Source organism: Opisthorchis viverrini (genome assembly GCF_000715545.1).
Source record: "Opisthorchis viverrini unplaced genomic scaffold opera_v5_523, whole genome shotgun sequence".
Lineage (NCBI taxonomy): Eukaryota > Metazoa > Platyhelminthes > Trematoda > Opisthorchiida > Opisthorchiidae > Opisthorchis > Opisthorchis viverrini.
This window is the reverse complement of record NW_008752185.1, coordinates 102,933-119,223: the sequence shown is the minus strand read 5'-3', so window position 1 is coordinate 119,223 and position 16,291 is coordinate 102,933. Positions and strand designations below refer to the sequence as shown.

The window sequence follows — 16,291 nt, the reverse complement described above, 5'->3', positions numbered from 1 at the left end:
AAGAGAAAGTTTAGTGCATTCAGTTGATTTTGCTGTCATCACAGAAAAATTTCGTGCCAAGTGAATAATGGGGAGTCCAGTGTGACAGAGGTAAAATGTGTCGTCATAAAAGAGAAAATTTGGTGCATTCAGTTGATTTTTCTGTCATCGCAGTATTCGCACACAAAACGGGGTATGTGAAAAGATCGAGGTGTTTTCATGAAGGAAACTACTGAGAAGGTTGTTGAGGCCACTTCGAGTCAGGAAACTTGTGAGTAGTTTCCTTCAAGAAAATATATTATCTCGAATGCTCAGCGTAACATAAGGCAGCATGTGTGCAGCACATTCAGTTGTAGAACAACGAGAGATTCTGTTGGGTCCCTCGTGAAAACCAAACTGATTTTCAAATGAGTGTATTTCTTGGCGACCGAGGTGTTATTCACAACGGAAGTTATTTTGCTTGACTTTAACATTTTAAAGAGAGTGAGTCTGTCCAGAGCCCACGGACATTTGATATGTGGGTGGACCATATGGCCTGTGGATTTCGCGTTCCACCCGGCGCATCTATGAGTGAGGAGGTAAAAATAAAAATTTCGGTCAATCAAAAGAATCGTGAATGATATTATTGTTGGTGGATTTATTGAGATGCCGAATACAATATGACAATAAACGGTTAACTTTCCCGGAACTGAACCGTATTTATCAATTTGGTACATTCATTCAGCAAGAGACTGACATATTTTTGCCTTTCCAGTTTCACTTTAAGAGACGTGAAACATGGATACTGCAGCACATAGGATTGTGAGATCGAAAGCGATACGATACCTGCTTATAAAAATGCCGGGCTGCTGAATGGATTATACGAAGCTAGAAGCAGACAAATCAGGCCGCCTAGCTTAGTACGATCTAGTTTTATCGGGAGAGATTTAAGAACATCGACCAACAGTCAACGGCTTCACACCTGTCCTCAAAACGATTTGTGAGTTGGAATAGGAAAATAAATTGCACAACTCGTCAGTGCCGATAGCATAGGCGGCCTCTTCAGAAAAAAGACATAACAGGCCCTCGCCATAAATCTCAATGTAATTTGAACCTACACATTTTGAGTCCGCTAAACTTGTCTACTGGTGATGGGGTGGCATGTGAGTAGCGTGTGTTGTTATTGAAATTTCGCTTTGCGTCTCCGGAAATGGGAAGAACTCTTGCAGAATTCGTGGTGTCGCTTTGAAACATATGTTTGATTTAGAGCAATGAATGATTGGAGTAAATGAATATCGAGGAAAGTTCAAGGATACGCGTTCCGTTTAAAATCGATGTCCAGTTTTTGTAAATAAGATGCAAATGAGAGGCTTGCTTCCCATCGAACAGTCTGCAACCGGTCAGTTGGCATTTGTAATTAATAACTCCGCAGTGGAGGCATTCTTCCATTCACCAGTAGCCTTAGTAACAGGGTGGTGAATAACTGAAATGGATGAAGGTCAGTGTTACCCGCGATAGTTGGAACTTTTGTAATAGGAGGCAGTCTACGCTGCACTGCACAGTTGTTTCATTCTTATTGAGGACCATCAGCAGTGCGCATCTGGCAAAGATGCAAAGCCTCTTCAAAACCACCACCCGCGTTCAGCCATGGGATCTGCAACACGCTGTCCCTCGCTCTGATTAATTCCTCAGGCAGCCAATTATCAGATGGAAGTTTCACTCATCGGTTAGAGTCTATTCATCCATTGAGCTACTTATAGTTGATAGCGTGTGTAAAATTGCGAAACATCTGTGATGAATAGGCTTCACAGCTTCAGCGTAGATTAGTTTCGCTTACGTGATGAAATTTCTACAAAAATGTTCCCAAATCTTCTGAAAATATCGGCAATGGCTGTTACTACTGTGCTTCATGGACTAAATTCAGCCATGCACAGATAGTGGAAAAACGCTCAAGTGTAGCACCCACATTCAATTTTGTTACAAACATTAAAGTGGACCAGAGATGCTGGTTGGTTTGATCAATACTTCAACAGGATTTTGTGCTCTTTTGAATAAGAGTGACCGCGCTATACATCGTGATTCCGAACTTGGTCTGTGGGATATTAGACACTGTCTTGAACTGCGATGAACTGTTACTCACGAAAAAAATTTTGCAGCTGATTCCACAGTTTCGATGCTATAGGCTATAGGCTATAGGGCTGAATCCGGACTACTAACCATCACGGGTTTCACCAACCTTTAAGAGACACGACAAAATAGTGTGCCACGTCTTCTAGCTTAAGAATACACCCTTGTTCCAAAATGAAGCTACATTGATATTTTCAAGGCTACCGAAGGTAACAGTTAGTTTTGAAAGAACACTGTTTATTTGATAAAACGAACGCTGCCTTCTCTGTTCTCGTTCATTCAGCCTACAGTCTATTGAATGCAGCAACATTCAGGCACTGGCTTCAAAAGGGTTTGGCAAGCAATCGGTGGATTTATTTCTGAGTAGCACTTCAAGTTGGACACAACAGCTTCGTCAGGCCAAGTGATTAAGTGAGTAGGTTGGTTGGTTTTTAAGGCAGTCAGGGAACCAATGCATGAGATTCCTTATGATTAATGACGTGATCAGTTCTGGGTGTTCAGTCTGGTGTTCGTGTCTGCTGATTCGTGGGGATGACTTTCCAATCGGTTCCAAACATTTTCCAATCGATCGAAAACTTTCAGGGACATTCCAAGAAACAGATGATCAAGAAGATCTTGGGAATCCAGTGTTCCTTTTATTTGTAATCCGGTTATCAATTTGCCGCTGCAGCACGTCTTATTTGTTGGTATCTAATTTCAATCGACCAACCTCTCTGTTGGCTGAGCCCACACTTTCCTGCGTATTTTGACACAACAAAGTGTACGCAAACATCTGGGCTTGTGCCGAATTAACATTCTTAGCTTGAGGTGTTGCAAAACTTGCAAGTGGGCGTTCTAAGATGAGACAAGCATCAACAAGCAGTTCCTAACCAAAGAAATGCACTTTAATCGTTTCCTGCCGCAAAGGCAACTGTGAATTTGATGACTGAAATTTAGTCCGACATAGGCAAGGGCAAAGAATCGGGTCCCCTGCATTTTCAACGTCAATGCACTTTGTTTCAAAAGCTGTGCGTTGACCTCCCTGTAAATCCGGCTCACACAGTCCGGGAGGTGTGGCATTATTATCCTAGCTCTTTTGATCGCACATGCTGTTTATTCCGATGGATTATCGGTTTGATTAAACGTGTTTTCATTTGACACTCCAACGCGAACGGAGGACACAACGATTGCTCTGCAGTGGTGATAATGATGAATGAAACAACAGCCACATGACCATCGTTTTCGAAAACGTTTAATGAAACTCGGAAGATTTATTGCTGGGCAACCTTTCGTCTTTGACACAAAAGCTTCCCAGGCCAAGTGACTAGGTTCCGAGGTTGGTCGTGATTTAAGGCAGAAGGCGAACCAATCATCTAAGTCAAGCTAAATCTCTGTTGGATGTCGAGCATGTCCACTGTTGGGATATGCCCAATGAGTTTGATGTTTAACCCTAACCGAGTTGTGGAATAAAGTTCACTTCTGTGCATTTTTTTGTTATTCACTATATTGTGCGCAGTGTGGTGCACTTTCGAGCGCCAGAGGCTGAATTTCAGGCCATGAGGCAATTCCACTTTATCATGCTCATTTTCATAGTGATCCCGATAACTGTGGACAATTCCGGAGCAAAAAGCGTTCTTAGAACCAAAGAACTCCAATGAACGAATTTGCCGGTTAGGCCGTGTGTTAATCGACACTCTGACAAAGTCATCCTTGTTTGACACCCAATCCAAAAAATCCAAATATAGCTTCCACATCGTTAATACCGCTTTAATTTCCTCCCTCCTAGGGTGTCTATAAAATTTCTCAGAAATGTCGCGTGCCACACTTACACCACTAGCAATAAGGAAACCCGAAAACATCACGAATCAGATCACAATAAAACTGCCTCCTTCTCCCTCACAGAAATGCTGACGTCAGGATATGCTTTACTCTCTCTCAGACTTAGTTTCCGCACAATGGTGTCTAAAAGGCAAAACGTACGTCACGAGAATGGTGGTTTTATTTGCCCACCGAAAACCGAACTCTAAATGTCCGCCGAAGTATCTACTTGTCGCTACAGATCTTAATGGACTATATTTTATCCCTGTAGTGTACTACTCATAAGGTTGCTAAAAATCTGTCTACAGCCCATACCGGTTTCTTTCCGCCCAATGGTGTCTAAAAGGCAAAAAGTACGTCACGAGAATGGTGGTTTTATTTACCCACCGAAAACCGAACTCTAAATGTCCGCCGAAGTATCTACTTGTCGCTACAGATCTTAATGGACTATATTTTATCCCTGTAGTGTACTACTCATAAGGTTGCTAAAAATCTGTCTACAGCCCACTACCGGTTTCGCCTTTTTTGGGACTCATCAAGTGGGCGCAGTCCATGTTCAGTCCCATTCGTTTTTCTGTCTATGACAATATATTCAAAACTAATCAACAATGATGCGGGCACTGGGTGTCTGAGCTCAAATGCTCGTAGTCCACGTGAGTACATTCAGTAGATTTCACATTGAACTGGGTGGGGTGAGAATCTCCTATGCAAAATTAACCGGTCGCGTCGGTTTCACTTATCAGGAATTGAGGCTAAGGCGCACACTGAACTACGCAGGTTGGAAGTGATTAAACGGGTTCTTTCCAGCAAACTGAACAGCCCAAATGTACTGTTACCCAGAAACGTACACACATATCAGCAAACCTGGTGCCGCATATTCAATCGCCTGTAATCTGAGTGGAGTCTAACTTGGGCTGCAAAGTTTAACGATAAAACGCTCTCGGAGAATTCTAAAGGAAAGACGCAAATCACTTGCGCAAAAAAAGCCTTCCGTTTTTAAATGACACTGTTGCTAAGGCAGTTAAAAAAGTGATAAAGATGCCTTACAATCTATGGCAACAACAAAAATGTGATGCTTATTTCAAATAAATCTGTAGTACGGAGTTTGACGTAGGATGATATTGCCTGAAATCGGAGATTTGCGTACCAATTGCGTCAAGCGGTGGGCCGCTATCCGTGAATGAACGAGAACAAAATGTGACCTTCGTTCAAGTTAAGAAACCTTTTTTCCCGAAACCGGGCGATCCCCGATTCGATGAAGAATCTAGCGCGCTGGAGTCACTAGACTACCGACAACAAAAAGGCTTTTGATGAAGGATAACGAAACGTCGTACATGATACTTTTCAGCCAGAATGCAGGCAAAAGTGCGGATTGTGGGATTTGGGACGTTCCATGACGCACTGTAACACTACAGAGTAAAACTTCAGGGACTGAGAACACTTGTTCAAATCCTTTTGGATGAATGGCTACCCCAGAAATTCCATCTGGTGGACTCTAATATAGCTGACCTCAGCTCAGTCGATCGACTGCTTACAACTTTATTCAGTTCAATATCACGTTACGGGCACCTCTCATAGGTCATCCCTTTGCGGATTTGATCAGCGCCGAGTGTTTAGTAAATAATTAACTTCACAATATATTTCAGAGGAATGAAATACTATCCTTCTTTTATCCCTTTGAAAATCCTATGCGTTATTGCCCACGAACATCTAACTTAATCTAATTTACTTTTATAGCGTGATCTTAATGGAATTAGTGCTCTGATAATTTCGCTCGTAGTCTCTTGTATGAGTACACCTCGTTCATCCGTAACGTTTGGTTCACTCTACGCAAGAGTATTTGCGCTTCATACCTCCTCAATTTGGACATCCAGCTGAGTGTCAGGCACACGGTATTCAGCATGATTCTCAACTTAGCATTGATTCCTTGGGCTGTCACATCACGCACAACCTGAAGTGCCATCGCCTCCTAAAGAAACTAATTCTTAATTACGCCCTGTTTGAACGTTGCTTGGCAAAAAGTTTCTTCACCGTTGACCCAACAAACACACGGCCGGGACATAGTGAGAAATTTTTTCACCTCAGAATGCACACATTCATAAGACCATTTTTTTCCCATTTCAGTTGGTGGCTGCGTGGAATGACCTCCCTCCGACGGTTGTCCACGCTCATTCTAGAACCCACTTTAATGCACTATTAGACATTTATTTATGCAAGCATACTGCCCCGCGCTGAGAAAATAAAGAGCAGTGCTACACTTTTTTTCACTTGTGACTTTCAATTGAAGGACAGCCACCGACCGACTAGAACAAAGGCGACCCAATAAACTTAGGTAAACGCCTCGATCCTGTGTATTAATCCGTAAATCAGTAAATCCGATAGCCTCAGTTGTTCATATATGTGCATCGTGCCAGCAGCCGTCAGCCCTGTTAAAAACTTGCGATCAGTTGACGAATTTTCAAAGACGAAATTAAATTATTTGGAATGGTACCCTCTCCAAAATAAGGCAAATTCTTAGGCAAAAGATGACTTATTCGGGCTATTAGTGTACCCGAATTTATAGTGTTGTTATCCCAATGTATCTATGCAGTTGTCTCCAGACGCAATTGGAAATTTGCAATGCATTATTCGCTACATCTCTCTTCTCAATTGACTACAATGATTCTGTACAATCCACATGCCACACCCGTACTTTCCTTGGAAAGGACAAACAGCATGTGTAAAATAAACATGCGGTTAGCGGAGTTAAGCGTCCTTCTTGGAGGTTTTACTTCACGCCGTCCACCTTGCAAGCACCGTGATGGGTCAAGAGAACCGCGGCTTAATCATTCAGGCACTGCTCTCAGCTGCTTTGAATTCTCCTACAATATCTCACCACGAGGCCTCCCACTCGCTGGATGCACAGGTGGCTAATAAACAGATCTGAACTTGACGTTTTCTCACTTTAGGCGCGTGTGGGCTGCGCGCACTACGAGTAGTCTTATGAATGGGGTGAGGAAAAGCTTTAGAATCATTTGATGCTGATCACATAAGGTGAAGTGCAATGGGTTTTCGCGGCAATTTCCAGTCAGATCCACAGAGTGTATTTGAACCCCGGTAATACAAGATAATCTAAATCCGTCACAAATGACCAGATTCACCCATCAACAAAACTCCAGCAGCCCTGTGAACGAATTTATAAATCGAAGGACCAAGTATTCTGGCCGCAAGCCACCAAGCCGCAACTTGTTCGCTGCTTGGGAGACCAAGAAAGCCCATCGGCATCGGGCTAGCATTTAGACAGCAATTAGAAATTTTGAGCGTTCTCACGTGTCCCCCTGGAATCTTCAAGACTTTAGTGGCTAGCAGACAGTGTTGAGCGAACAATACAAAGCGGTGCCGCAGAATACAAAACAAACGCAGCAGTCGTGAAATGTGGGCCTGAGCTCGGACACTAGTCCATAGACTACACAGATGCAGCAGTAGTAGTAGACACCGCCATGCGTGCAACCGGACGGGACAGATTTGTACGGAATGGGGAAATCGTGAAATAAGGAGAATAAAATTTAGCCAAGCTTTTTTGCAGCCTCTAGCTTGTTTCCTCCCTTGTCAAGAAGTTACGCAAACAATCCCACCTAGCGAGTCAACGGACCGCCAGGTTTTTCTGATTCTGAGACATCACGTTCAATTCATAACAAGCAGACAGTTATATCAGAGAATGTTCAATGTTCTGATAGATATTCTAAATGGTGCAAGCGCAAAACTCTTGAAATATTACATTTCAGGCTGAGAAAATATGAAACGAAATTTCTTCGCTGTATTCCATCTGTGCAAAACTAACGATGACACAGAGCCCCCTGCTGTGCGAGGCATCTATCGATTAGTTGTCCCTTCGAAGCAAGCCTCATGGTTCATCATCGAGTCTGCTAATGTATGCTAACACGTATAGCCGTACGTTAAATCATACATGAGTCCTGTGCGTCATTGAGACCTATGAAAATAGTAACGCACGCAATACAATAAATGACGTACAAAATTTCCCGACCAGCCTAACCAAATTCGATACCAACGGTTAGACAAGTGAGACGACGATGTTCGTCAAAGGTAATTTTGAGGTCAACATATTAAGTATTAGGCAAGTCGCGTGAGTTACCTGATGAGACGCTTCAGGTAAATTTTTTTGGAAAGCCTTATCCGCTGACCAGGTTGTACTAGTAACAGATCGAATCAAGTACAAAGCGGTAGGCTGCACAATAAGGGTTAACGGAGTTTGTACAAAGTTTTCAGGTGGCTTCGCCTCTACAGCACTGTTATCTGAACGGTATTCCTCCTGTCGTGCTTCAACCACTCCGGTGAGTTTACGGCGAAACTAAAAGCGCAGGGCTCGAATTGCGCTCCGGCTTGAGCAACAGCAACGATATTACCGGGTTTGGAATTCCAGAAGTCAAGAGACAAAGAGGGGCAAGCTGGATCAAGCTAGAAACATCCGAGTTATCTTGTTTGCAATGTGATTGTGTTCACGCCTGCGAGGCGTAAATGTTTGAGATGACAGGTTCTGATTTCTCTTAAAGAAAATGAGTCAGAGGAACGCACGAGGGCTGAATTCAAAAGGCCTAACCACCCAACTTTGAACGCACATTTACAGTCACCCGTGCACCAAACCAAGTTGCAATGCGGTTTCAGGCTTTCGTTAGAAGAGCACTTGCGAGCATTCTTATTGCAACGTGGCAACGTGGAGACATATAACACAAGAGGGCGGTATTTTATGATCGACCCACACCACACACAACTACTACATCCAGAAGCAGAGCTATTTGGCTGAGTAATACAGTACACCCGAAAGCTTTCCAGCCTTGGTTACCCATTCTCAGAAACAGTACGTGAGTGAAGAATTCTCGACGCCTCCTCTTCAGTGTCGCGGAGTATGTACGAAAGCTAGTTTGAAGCCGAAATATTTGCAGGACTCTAGTGCCCGTTGAATATGTCGTCTCGTCGCCTGAACAAATCAGTTATGGCAAGCCGGGGTTTTTTAGTTTGGAATGGAGATGGAGTTCACCATGAATTCGCTTTCATTCCCGAACCATGTGGTTCCCATAATTTGAGGTGGGAAAACCAGAGACACGGTCCATCTAATGCCAATGATAATGTACAATCGAGAAGGAGTATTTTTAAAAAAATGAAATCAGATCAATGAGTGACAACTGAAGGGCGCTGTGGCTTCAGTATCTGTACGTAAGTGTACACTAATACCGAAGCGTGTAAGTAGTATATGGATTGATATCCAGGCCCCGCAGCAGCACGGAAGGTGAAGAAAAATACGGAAATTATACAGCGGCTTTGCAATAGCTGTCCACCACAAAAGTTCGAGAGGATACATAAGAATGGGGTGGTTACTTTCGTGTCCAATGGCAGGTAGCTGCCCAGTACCTGGAGCCGAAGAGTCCGGGTCAACAAGATACGCATAACAATAAGATATCAATCTTAAAATGAGGGTATGAAATCCCGTATTGAGCCAATGGAGTAATGAATTGTGATCTCATAGGATAACGCGCGTTGTCTATAGAAGGTAATATAGCTACCTCATTGTCCAACATATTTAGGTCAAGGTTTGTGGTTGAAAGCCATTGTGTTATACGATCTCACCCAAAGTGAAATTCGTCGGATCTACCCAGAAACTGACCTCAGGTTTCTGGTAATCGCGTGCGCACGTGAGTGAACGCAATTTATGGCACACTTAACTCAGACGATATTTCTTCACCCCCGAAAGTCGAGATGCCAGAGTGACTTGAATTCCTAAATCATCTCAGAGCGTTTCCCACCGTAGAACGTGATCGGTTGGCTTGACATATGTGTGTGTTGATAATTACATCCGCTGGTTGGTTAACCAGCCACTCTGAACACTCAAAGATAGGATTCATCTAGTGATGGAACCGCTAAGAAAGCATCCTGTCATCGTCAACACTTTGAATAGACATAAAGGTACACAGTATTCAAACAAATAGCTCATACCTTCAGGGATGAGTCTTCGTTTACTTTTTGGAAAGGGTGAATTGTGCTTTAAGGTTGATGAATTACTTGTCAAAAGATCGATTTCAATGAATTAATCAGAAATGTCCCGTTTGGGATGATGAAAATTTATTGAGATGCCTGCTTGTTTCAACCTCATGACATTATTTTGACCATGACCCACAGTATTTTGCGCGCACAATGTCACGTCCATTGCGTCCAACAAAGTCCTCATTTTCACTTGTCTTTACCAAACCAGGTTTACCAGTTTTGTACCACGCCTGTTCCCGTCAAAGTTCGTTACAACTCCTTTGTAATAAATCCATGCCACCCATTCTTCATAAGTTACTCCGTTTGTCAGAATTCACAATCTAATTGCTAAGTTCTGTTCAAATAGACTTGAATTTCTGTGAGAAAGGCATCAAAATGTCAAAGAAAACGCGAGTTCTGGAACGGAGTCTTTCAAATCGGTTCGGCGAATCCGATTCGTTCATTGTCTACGTCGTACACCACGGAGAAATGCCGCAGAAACGAGAGACCAACGATTGCGTCGTATGTCAACCGTAGTTCCGCACCCTCGACCAGTGACCGACAATGTCCTATTTCAAGCTGGTTGAACAAAACGAAAACAACGTGAGATTGTCCAACTAGGATCAATGCTACGAGAATACGGACAACACACTGTTGTTCGGCTCCTGGACGAAATTAGCCGGGGAGCGGATCATATGTGCGATTGCAGAATTATTGTACGTGCAAACATTTAAATGCTTGTTGACCTGGAGGCCAAGCAGCACGTTCCTGAAAAAAATTGCCGTGCCCAGGATAGTGGTGATTCAGTGACCGGACAGCAAAGCTTAAACATACTTCTTGTGGAACAGGAGGTGTTAGCGACAAGGAAAACAAACCTACGTGTGTTGGGCAGATGCGCAATCCTATTTTAGGTTCAAACAGATTTATACACCGAACTCCACCGAGGGTGGCATCATCGGTTCACGTCCAAACAGGGTTCTCACCTGCTCAATGTATTGGTTTGGTTCCCATTTTAGTTGGTGGCCTTCCAGATTTACCAGGAGGGTTGGCATTCGACTCCTCGCGTCGCATCGTACGACGTTATTGCCCAAGTCCATTTGTTTCCAAACGCCGGCAAAAAGATTATTCCTAAATGATATCGGTAGATATGTTCTGAAGGCCCCGGTGTCAATCAGTGCCGAAAGGTCCGCTGCTAGGATGTTGCCATCATCTTCCAACGTAATACTGAAAAAGAGGAATTCATCACGTAATTCGTAACGCGTAATCATTTTGATTTTCCTAGCCTTGATGCTTAGACATGTGTGGGGTCTATTAGAGGCAGTAAGCAATAAAGCGTGTCAGTTGAAAATGGTCACTGGTAAACAGGAGGCTGGTCTTCGAAACAGTTTGGTGACCATCGGTAGATTTATTGCTGGGCAACGTTTTGACACAAAAGCTTCGTCAAGCCAAGTGACTAGGTTCCGAGTTTGGTCGAGATTTGAGGCGGAAGGAGAACCGATCAGCTAAGTCAAGCTAGATCTCTGTTGGGTGTCGGCCGGTGGGTTTTAGTGTGTTAGAGTGGTTGAACAGTCTCTATAATTGAAATCTTTTGCAATATTGCTTGACAGACCCTAAAGCTGATATAAGCGGACCGAATTCAGAGGACAAGGCTCTAGGGGACAACCAAGTTTTTTGTGGTGAATGGATATCAGTCCAATCGGATGATGAAGGCAAGCGGGTTGCGAAATACGAACACAAGAAAATGGCTTCATATGTAGGAATGGAGCGTCCGTCGACCGTATCATCACGGATACAGACAGAGAATACTAGTTTATAACCTCTGCCTTCTATCGCGTGGCGCACCCATCTGAAACTTGAGCAATACTGTTCGGGAAATGAACTATCTGGGATGTTGAGTTGACCCAGTTAACCTCTGTACCTGGTGGCAATTTTAATCCATTTATTATCAATACGACCGTCTAGGTTGCAAAGGAACACCTAATATTCACATATTAACACTCCGCTCATCAAACTACTTCCAGCTACTTTTGCTCCATCATTTGTGCACCCTTTGGCCTCATCCATATTTCTTCGACATAACTTATGAGAGCGAATTAAGTTCAAAATTAGGAGGGAGAAATATCTAACCGGTAGCTCTGTGTTTGGAATCCTGTCTGTTTGATTACCCTAGTCTATATCTGGGCGAACTTTTATCATGTCAGTCCTCGTGTATTTTCCGTGTTGAATGGCAGTTGGGTGTCAAACGAATCCTTCACCTGAAAGGCTCCATTTTCGATGATGCAGTCGACAAAGAGTTTTTCGTAGACGTAGCTAAAAGTAATTTAAGCCGGTTGGCTAAATACAATCTGGTCCCAAGTTCGGAACGCCTGGATAATCTAGATTTATGTAATGCAATGTACAAATACTAATGTTACTAGATGTCCTTCCTGAAGGTGCGTAGGTTTTAACTTATTTAGGAGCCTCATAGCTCAAATAACGTCCAGTTTTTTTCCTTCCAGTTAGACGACCCTTATTACTGTTCATGTGTACTGTTCACGTGATGTATAGTTTATGCGAAGTTATTGGGCCAGAACAGTGAAATAAGTGCTAGAAAAATTTGGAGATTATCAAGACCACGTATCGCCAGAAGCCCAGAATTATATTGGGCAATTTCTCAAGCATAGACAGCCTGTGAGCAGATTAAGACCACAGCCAGCTGATGTCAGCTATTACAGCATCCTTCATTGGTTAACATTGTGTGCCTGATTTAATCCCCCAAGAATCCACGCGGATTCCATGTGAACTTTACTTGGCCAGGCCAAGCGAGTATTAAGAAACAGGCAGTGACGGCTGGTGACGTAATCACCCCAAAGAATGTGACCACCTAAACAAAGAGGTCAACTGTACCTCGGCCATTACGACCCTTCGATGTATTGCTGACCCGATAATATATTGATTTGCACGTCATTTTCCCTTGCTCTCGTTTAGCAATGAAAGCCCCCTGACCTTTCCTAACGAAGGCTACTAGTCTGCCTTCAAAGCTAATCAACCAAAACTATAGTCGCTTGTGAGAGTTTGACGTTTTATGTACATTTGGAAATAAATATATATTTTTTCAGAAGTTCCACTTGAAAAAATTCCAATCGATGTCACAGTCCGTGGCGGAAAAGTCGAAAATTTTCCAGACAATGTTGCTTTCAATTTTGCCTCAATCAGTTGAGAAGAAAATTGTCAAGAAGCTTCTGAGAGTATTCGCAAATGCTTGTAGCTGGCTTCGGAAATCATCGTGTTTGTGCCAAGGGCACCTGGGCTACCGAGTCACACTTTAAAATTGGCTGCAGATGATAAAACGGGATTAAAATAGCCTGGAAATATGTAGAAAAACCTGAAAACGTTCGTCCGCTGAGACTAACCTTGTAATCTTGATTATCCATTCGTGTTTTCTTCCAGCGTTCCAAATTACAGGAACATAGTTTACGGTACCCGGAATATGTTTCTTTGTGAAGTCTCCAAATATGACCGTTCCAGATGATCCGTCTCTAAAATGAATGGGACAATGAAAAAACCCTGAACTCTTGTAATTTGAAATGCTCAAAAACATTAGCGCGCCTCCGACATTTCAAAAGTATTTCAAAATGTTTCAAATGAGCCAACAACGCTGACTTTCTGCAACACCAATAAGTCCGCATTAATAGTTTGTACGAGGATGATCTCCAAACTTGATGATAATGGTATGAAACTGTTTAGACGATTCATCGACCTTATGAGTAGTTTGGATTTAGATTGTCGATAGTTATTTACCGTTATATATTTTGATGAGAGTCTACCTAGAGCTATCTATAATATCCGATAGTTTTAATGATGCGTTTTAGCTTGCGCTTCATCCATAGCAAATACTGAAACTTGATTGTTTATTAGTCTATGAAAGAGCCTGAAGCAGACCAAATTCTCCCGCTCAATGTATTGTTTAAGCGTCGCGAAATGTGTCGTTTTGCGGATATACGCTTGCATGGTGTGAAACTCAGATAGGTAGAACGATGATAACCAGCGGTCCTTGACGTCCGGAGAAATTTTTTAACGAATCAACGGGTGAAGGAACACTTGAGCAAACCCGGGTTTTGTGCAAGTGTCAGTTTTTCAAACCAAGGATTACCATTGGTTTAGGATGAAATGATTGTCACACGATTGCTTCCAAAACTAGTAGCTGATAGCCAAATCCATCCTTGTCTTCACAATTGAACTCGCATTGTATCGCCCTAAGGAGATGTACCCACCGACGTCTGGTTGCACACTCATTTTCACAAAGTTCTTGTTCGCCAGTCGACGAAACTGCCTGGTTTTTTTAGCGACACGGGGAGTGGTGCGACACGTTGAGAAATATTTGCCTACCAACGCTTGCTTCGTTCGTTGAGCAAATGGAGACATTGGCTACTTTGCTCCAAAAGTGCACACAATTTTTCACTTCACAATTTTTCTGTTCCCGTTACTACCTACTGAGTGTCTCTGATAGGAAACTTGTGACGAGTTTTGTCACAGCAACTGGTGTCAGCGTGAAACTCCAGCGAGAATATCCAACGTCACGGAAAAGAAATCCGTTTTTAGGTCACTCCTATTTCGCAACAGAGCAAAATAACCCGACTCTCATTCGCAGCCAATCGAATCGGTCTTCTGCTTACATTCACATTCACGCCTTATGCTGGTGTACTTTAGTTCCTACAGAGACCATTGCCGAACGCTGTGTTTCAGTGCACATATACATCACCGTTTTATCTTTTACGAGCTGTTTCCCATGGAAGCTCAGACAGCCTAAGCGTCTTTGTGGTGCCCACGCAACAACTTGGAAAATAACGTCTCTCAGCAATCGTATAATGTGTCAAACGGCTGTTCGGTTAGGAACGTTTCACAGGTCCATTTCCGTAATGTCACATTTAAAGACACACTTTTGGTTTTTTGGACACCGCGGTTTAGTCAAGTGTGTTTACTTCTTTTGCTCCGGTTATGAGAAACATCTCTTCGTGTTGTTACCTGGATATGAACCATTAATAGCGGTGGACGGGTTCATCTTCTGGCTTGTGATAGATGTTCACTTGATAATAAATCAACTACACGCTGAGTCCTGTAATTCTTATGGTTTATGTGGGTTTGCCAGCCATGTTATTCCCCATTATTTTATGTACTCTAGGAAGAGCTCGCAATATCTACCTACCCATTTTTCCGTACAGTGTTTTGCCTTACAAATAGCTGTTTGTCCACATGGGTGAAAATTCATTGGTGCTCGTCAGTAAGGAACAGTAAACCGTCAACTCAGACAAGCTTCCCCACACTTGCTGCATTTTAGCTTGCTGTTATTCCGTACACTCCCAGAGGTCTATAAAATCCTGTACACAGGGACCCCGTCGGTTGTAACTCCCGTGTTTTGTGTCCATGTTGCGCTTTACAGATGTCGAGTGTATCTGTTTATCTGCCCCTGACAGCGCTTTTGGATATCAAAGTTATAAGTCAAACAGAAATTGAAGGTGTAAAACATTTTCCGTCGACTGGAAATCTCTCCCCCTAAAAATTGTCCCTCACACAAATGTTAATTTGAATGTCAGCTGTTCGAAGAAAATCAGAGTCATTAAAAAATCGATTTGATTGCATTATTTTTTTGAAAATTACTCAAAAATTTGCTGGAAGAATTCGCTGAAAGTACACACTTACTTTTGAAAGACGAAAGTAAACTGGCGCCGTGGAATCACATTTTGGGAGACCATATCATCCAGTGGAGTTGCCTGCATCTCTGGGTGAAACTGTTTGAGCGAAAGGCCAAAGAGACCGTCAACTGTGTACAGTTGCGCCACGCTGCCCTCTATGGAGTTCACCGCAGAAAACTCCGTGCGAAATGAACGTCCCTTAAGCTGACGATTGATTTGTAGCGATCTATCGGGCAGTGACTCACTTACCTGTACAAGATCAGAAAAAATATCGCCATCGGCTTTGTAATTCCCGTATCGAAGGGAAACTGTTTTATACGTGAATACGTGTGACATCGATGCAAACGGGTCGTACGAGGTCTTGAGCATCGGTCGCTCTTGCTCTAGCCTCACACTCGGCACCCACAAAATTGGTGATCCGGTATCCAACATTAATTTGAAATAGCGTGGAGGGGACCCTACGCCAAAAATTCCGTAATAAAAATACCTCTAGAACAATTGAGAACACGCAAGATCTAATCAGTAAACTACCTTTGAATCGTAAATCGTCAGTTCAATCGAAGACGGCGGGGTGTCTTCTCTTTTATTTCTCTCTAATAATACACCATGCAATGATGTACTGAAACCAATGGATGAAATTGTTCTCAACTTACTTTGTCGTACTCGGTTTGACCGGGACACAAATCATGACGCCCGTTAGAAAGAAAACCAACATCCTAATC

The 16,291-nt window shown here is 42.9% G+C and overlaps 1 protein-coding gene across 1 annotated transcript; it reads right to left on the bottom strand.

Moving 5' to 3' along the window:
• Positions 1-10,329: 10,329 nt before the first annotated feature.
• On the bottom strand, positions 10,330-16,058 carry T265_11571 (hypothetical protein; the record flags this gene model as incomplete). Its single annotated transcript, XM_009178256.1, is given in 5 exon segments — positions 10,330-10,476; positions 10,881-11,121; positions 13,290-13,415; positions 15,577-15,818; positions 15,825-16,058. Coding segments are annotated over 5 exon segments (933 nt in total).
• Positions 16,059-16,291: the final 233 nt, after the last annotated feature.